This window comes from Typopeltis vanoorti, chromosome 26, assembly GCF_054136105.1.
Source record: "Typopeltis vanoorti isolate ZY-2024b chromosome 26, IOZ_Tvanoo_1.0, whole genome shotgun sequence".
NCBI classification, from domain to species: Eukaryota; Metazoa; Arthropoda; class Arachnida; order Uropygi; family Thelyphonidae; genus Typopeltis; species Typopeltis vanoorti.
Window position 1 is genome coordinate 19068849 of NC_143574.1, and position 6805 is coordinate 19075653.

Genomic DNA, 6805 nt, shown 5'->3' on the forward strand with positions numbered 1-6805 from the left:
TTTTACATATTTTTAAAATAAACATTTTACTTGTGTGTGTATTGTTTGTATATTTAATAATAATGATAATCAAAGATTTTATAACTCTTAACTAGGTGCGTTAATGAAGAGGTGGATTATTCTCCTACAGAATGTATCTTCTTCGAGGTACTTACAAGGATTTGCTGCCAGTTTTTCACTGAAATGACTCATAAGTCACGCAGATACAGTATCTGTTTTAACTGTTATAATAACTAACTATGCGAATATAATTCGAAAAGTGAATTATATTAAAAAAAAAAAAAACTGGTACAAAAATACTGTAGGCTGGGAAATGTCATACATTAGAGTGAGTGGCCAACTTAAGTTAAGTGAGTGTTGCCTACTCCCTCTTGGTAAATAATGGCATTAGAAAATTATTAATTTACAAACATTTAATAACAAAAAGTGCAAATTAATTTTTAAATTCAATTAAAATAAGCCAGCTTTAATTATAAAATGCGCCGACTAAGATGTATTGGTAGTAAAGGGATTTCCCCCCCCCCCTTGATAAACGCACGCGCAGTACATGCTTATCCGCGGTGTAAATGTAAGCTAGGTTAAAGTTGAACTACAGTTGTAATTTGCCATTCAAGGTATTTATACATGAGATGGGTAGTTCTGCGAGTACACGAAATGTTACCATTACCGAAACTGGTGGAATCATTCAGATATCTGATTCTGTAGCAAAACGACTGCGTGGTGAGCCCTCATCTACAGAGCGGTCGCAGTCCAAGAGAAACGACACGCCTGCATCAATACATACGGTCACTTTGGAAGAAAAACAGCATCAGAATGAATCAGTAAATGGCACAGCTTCGGAATTGCAGGTGAGAATTGCTACCTTGGAAAGACAAAATAAGAAACTTTATGATACAGCGCGTACTAGGTTTTCTGAAGTGCTCAGTGACGTAGAGCAAAAATACATAAATCGTTCATGTTCTCCTGTATGCCATGATATGGAAGATAAAGTTCTGAAATGTTATATAGAAAATTCTAAAACTCCATTACAGTGTTCGAAGGAGGTGAAACATTTTGCCGAATGTGTTGACAATATAAGGAGAGAAGTTTTGTCAAAGTGATACTATTTTGGTAGCGAAATTGAATTTTGTTGAATACAGAACCTTTGTACCCCAGACCGGATATGGTTCTATTAAATATAGGTACTAAAAATTGTTTTGAAATAGGAATACAGGAAATTATTAGCATTTAAAATAAAACGATATATTTAGTATGAGATTAGAATGTAAGGTGAATAAATCTGCAATGCTGAAAATTGATACTTGTAATTTTTATGCACTCACATCAGCAACAGAAATTCAACTATAGGATGAAACAATATCTCACCTTTAGGATTTAATATATATGCATAATAATAAATATGCTGTTATCTATTAGTTATAAAAATCTGGTCTTATCCATCAATTTCAATATGGGTATATTTCAAATTATAGAGGAATATCTATTCAGCATATTTTGTTTCTCTTGTTTTTATACTAACATCAGCAAATCACAACTTATGATATCCAGGCAGTAAAAGCAAAAAGTAGTAGTAGAAACAATTTAAAATTATTTTTGTTTTTTATTACATTGTCACAAATTTTGAACTGTTTCACAACCATTAGATAATTTGCTTACTGTGGCAAGTTTTTTTGATCTGAAGATGGTTTAAAATCCAGCAGAATATTAGCAGCTAAATGAATATTGTATTTTGTAATTGTTTAACACAACTAAGCCTAAGAAGAATTTTTTTTAAAGAGCCTTTTGGTTCTTTTAGTAAGAAAAAAAACAAAACAAGGTATCACGAAGTTTATTATTAGTTTAATATGGGGGAGAAAATGTTTCATTAAATGTTATTTTTTGTATCTCAGTAAATTTTCTATACTTGTTTTTTTTTTTTTTTTCCTCTCCAAAACATACTGATATATGAACATGCACATTTGACGATATAACACATCATTTTGTGAACTAAGTTATCCTGATGGTAATTGTAAACAGTCTACTTCAATTTAGTCACCTTCAAGCTCACTAAATTCTTCATCTTCAGTGTCTGTATAGTGCTGCATTACTTTGGTTGGAAAAACTAAAGTTTGATTCCGGTCTTAGCATTAGAAGAACATTTAGGACTTTTGAACTATTTTGTATTTAAGCTTTACTACTAGTTAAGCTCATTTTTTGGTTTAATGGAATCAAGACGGAACTGAATTAATTCCCATCAGGCCATACTAGCCATCTCATGTATTCTGTTATTTCAATGGAATTTGAGTAGTATATAATGCAGTTTTAATCATATACTTCATATCAAAGGTTTGCAGAAATATGTCATGACTGGTTGGATCATGTTCGTTCATGTTCTGGATTCATTAAACAATGGTTTAATGAATCCAGTGTCTTGTCTGTTACAGAGACATCACTGATGGATATGGTCTAAGAATTGTGATATGAACCCAAGCAGAAGCAACAACAACAAAAAAAAAATCACCTCTAGAGACCAAACATTTTCAAGCTGCTCAAACAAGACTTGGTTCAGACTCTTACCTATGATAAATGGTTGACTGAATTGCTGAAGTCATAACTACTGTATAGAGATGATTTTTTGCTGTTGTTTAAAAATCAGTTTATATTAGAAATCTATTAACAGAAATTTAATAGCATTTAAGACTAGCATAAGACCAATTACATCTCATGATTTAGCTGCTTAAAAACCAAAAATTATGTTATTACTACCAACTGTTTATTATTTTAATATCTTATATATTTTAATATCTAATATCTTATATGATAGAGAAACATTTGGACAGTGTTTATTGGCAGAACTTAGAGAAGTATAATAGATATGAATGAAAGTAAAGAATTACTGGTATAATAAATGTGTAATTTTTTCTTTACTTCATACAAAGAACAAAGTTCCAATAAAAACTACATTTTATACTATGGTCATATCAAATATTTTCTGCTTGAACCAATTCCTATTGGTTGTAATTTCATGAACTACATACTGAAAATTAAGTTTCCTTAATTTTCAATATGTAGCCTTGTTAGCTTTATATTACATTAAATTAGCAAGTGTGAAGTTATGGAATAAGAACATGGTGAATAAAGAGGAACAGTTGCCAATTAACTGTATAGTCAGGAGAAAAATGAACTCATTGAAAAGATAAGCTTGAGCTATAATTTAGTTTTGTTTGTTGCCCTACTTTGGACAAACAGAAAGAATGGTGAATATCTGACTACAGGAACACAGAAGCTATATCCAGTACCTGCACTACAGCTACCCTGGAGTAGCAGATCATGTGATGGATATGAATCACTCACTAGATCCAATGGAACAAAATCTCCTTTTTATACAGAAATGTGCATCAATCTGAGAGACTATTTCTAGAATCTATCAAGCATTACATTTGCCAAATCTTAGCAAATTCAGCTGTCTAACTTTTCCAAAAATCTGGGAGGCTATTGTTGTGAAAGCTTCAACATGATTCCATCACCACACCTATAGATTGCATTCCTCTTGAATGCAATCAGGAATACATATCAATACTTGAAGTAGAAAAAGCCATAAAAAAACAACAACAACAAAAAAAAAACCTGAATTAAAATGTGAAAAGGCAGCTGGAGAAGATGATATTTGACCAGAAATGCTTAAATATGGAGGTATAAAATTTTTACATTGGCTATACTGCATAATTCAGAAGGCCTGTTCAGAGGGTTAAATTCTAGATGTTGGAGTAGGAGTTGGAAGGGGAAAGAGTCTGTTGTTCGAAACAGAATAATTCAAACTGTACTGACGAGCCCTAATTTTCTTTGGTAGCACTGTTAAAACTAAAAAGTAAGAAATTGCTTGATTTTGAAATTTTGGGTGTATTCAAGTCCTTTCAATTTCCACTAGATCTGTATTTTTAGGAAAAAGCATGTGACAAGGTATCAAGAGAAAAGTTGTTCAAAACACTACAGTGATGTTGTGTAAATGGAACATTATATTGAGCAATACATAGTCTGTATTTTAGTTGTAAGACAGCAGTTAGAATTGGAGGTACAGGAAGATGGTTTGATGTTAAATCAGGTGTGGGACAAGGATGCGAATTATCTCTACTGTTATTCATAATCTATATGGATCACATTATGAAGGAAAGTGGTATCGAATGTGATATCAAAATTGGCGATGTTAATCTCAGCTCTTTACTTTATGCAGATGATTTTTACTCCTAAATAAATCTCATTCAAGTCAGCAGGATTCTCTGACCAAACTGAATAACTGCTGTAATAAATTTGATAAGAATAAAAGACAAAGACATTGAAATAGGCAAAAACAGTGAAAACATCAGCTGCATCCTGAATGGAAAATGTGTAGAACAAGGAAAACATTTGAGCTATATTAAATGCGGTAATAAAAAGCAGAATTAGCAAAGCTGGTTGGTCGGAAGTCAACTGTATATGGAATAAGAGAAAGACTAGTCAAACACCAAACTAACTGTATTGATACAGTAAGTGCTTTCAAAGATAGAAATATATGATCTAATAATATTGAAGTCTTGAGATTAATTTAGAGGAATATTGCTGATAGGAAGTTAAAATGATGCAACTTTTTTCATATAATGCTATCATAATATCCTGTAAAATCATTTAAGCAATTACTCAGTGACAGGCAACCCTGTCACCTAGAAGAATCATCAGTGATGGCTCTACTCAGTGGTAGGATGACTCCATCACCAAGCAGAGCCATTCATTTCTCAGAAAAAAGCATCCACTTCAGTAGCATCTCACCTCCGTGGAAACCATTTCAGTGAATTTTCCCACATTCATGCCAAACTGCATCAGTGGGATCAGGACACAGAAGAGATACCAAGGTTCACAGAACGATACTGACTTGATGGGTGAAGCATAAATGCTTTTCATATTCCCCTTTGTCTGAGAAGGAAAGTTCTTTGAGTGGAGAATTGAGCTTTAAGCTTGCCCTGAAAGGGCAGTGAGATTAGCTGTGTTTAGCTGAGCATAGAATTGACTTGGGTCTTTTGTATTTGCAGAAATCTGCTTCATTGTAGTCTGAAGCTTGCTTGATCAGTGGATTCGGATGATTAATTGTCTTGATGAAGAATTTTTCTGCTAGGTCATGAAGGAGGGATGTGATGTAGGGAATGTTGACTTCTCTGTGAATTTCTGATAAACCATGGGGCATCCAAACTCATTCTCAGACATTTGTTCTGTATTCTTTGTAGCTTTTGAATATTTGTATTCGAGGTATGACTCCATGCAGGAGATGTTTAAGTGATGACTGGGCGTATTACCATCCTGTATATGAGTAGTTTGTTCTGAGTGTCCAGTTTACTTTTTCTGTTGATCATGGGGTAGAGCTGCGCAATTACTTTGGATGTCTTTGAACTTATGTGTTTTATATGACTGGTGAATTGCAGTTTTTTGTCGATCATTATGCCGAGATATTTGACTGTATTCTGCCATGGGATCTTAACTCCCATTAAATGTATTTCTTCCTTGATCTGAGGCTTCTTTCTAGTGAACAGTATGGCTGAACTCTTCTGTAGATTTGCTTGGATCCTCCAGTCCATCAACCATTTCTCAAGTGAATACTATTTTGGAGTCTTTTGATGGCTAGTTTGGGGCTGAGAGATCTAGCTAATAATGCAGTAATTGTTGAGCTTGGGTTTGGAGGGATATCAGCTATATAGATAGAAAACAGCAACCAGGAGTGAGCCCTACGGCACACTCCTGGACTCGCCAGGACCTTGCATCTGGTTGACATAATTTCATTTATTTTGACTTGCATGAATCTGTCTTTGAGGTATGAGTGAATTATTTTAACTAGATTTGTAGGCATATTGAATGTGATGAGCTTGTAGAGAAGACCCTGATGCCACACCTTATCAAAATTTGGTAAGGTATGGCAAAAAGCCTTCGCAGCATCTATAAAGACCGCAGCTGTGTGGAGGTTCCGGTTGAAGCCTTTGGAGATGAATTCGATCAGCCTGTGGATCTGTTGAATGGTGGTGTGGTTTTTTCTAAATCCAAACTGCTCATTAGGAATTATATCTAGTTTATCCGTTTCTGATTGAAGCCTTGTAATTACTTTTTCTGCGATCTTTCCAAGGCTGGACAGAAGACTGATAGGTCTGTAGCTTTCCGGGAGCTGGGAGTTTTTTTTCCAATCTTTTTAATTGGCGTGATATACGCTATCTTCCATGTTAAGGGAAAGTACTTGAGTCTGATGATGGCATTTAATGTTGACTAGATGTACAATGGCTTTTCTGGGGAGTAGTTTGATTATTTTTGTTTGTGATTCCATCTGAACGTGGAGTCTTATTGTTGTTCACGTGGGTTATGATATAACTTCTGTTGGAGAAGTGGGTGTGACAGGTTCTAGGTTATCCTTTTGTTGTGTTATGGCCTGCCTGACTTGGTGGTGAATCTTGTGGATAAGATTGATGTTCAAATTTTCATAAGAGGGGTTGCATTGAGTTTCCAAGCTGTCTACCAGAGCCTCTGCCTTTTCCTTGTCAGTATGGGCTATTCCTTTCTTGGTCTGAACTTGTGCAGAAGGTTCCCAGGAACTTCCAAATGGAGTTGTCCTCTGGGTTTAGTTTCGTTAGCTTGGATTCCCAGTCTTGGTTTCGATGTTTTTGGAGAGCTTCATGGACTTGTCTGTTTAATTTATTCAGATTTGTTTTATTTTGCAGGGCTCTTGTGTTATGGTACCTCTTTCTGGTTTTGTTTTTCAGTCTGATTAAATCCACGATTTCCTCGGGGATCCGACCCTAGGGTGAAAGATTAGATA

General features: G+C 34.5%; 1 protein-coding gene across 1 annotated transcript; it reads left to right on the top strand.

Moving 5' to 3' along the window:
• Positions 1-546: 546 nt before the first annotated feature.
• Positions 547-1298, top strand: LOC150092381 (MICOS complex subunit mic25-a-like). The gene has a single exon (XM_090415064.1). The coding sequence runs from the start codon at positions 630-632 to the stop codon at positions 1098-1100; it is 471 nt and encodes a 156-aa protein (XP_090271190.1). The 5' UTR covers positions 547-629; the 3' UTR covers positions 1101-1298.
• Positions 1299-6805: the final 5507 nt, after the last annotated feature.

Excerpts from the sequence above, each read along its gene's own strand:
- LOC150092381 (XM_090415064.1), top strand. The coding sequence starts at position 630 with ATGGGTAGTTCTGCGAGTACACGAAATGTTACCATTACCGAAACTGGT.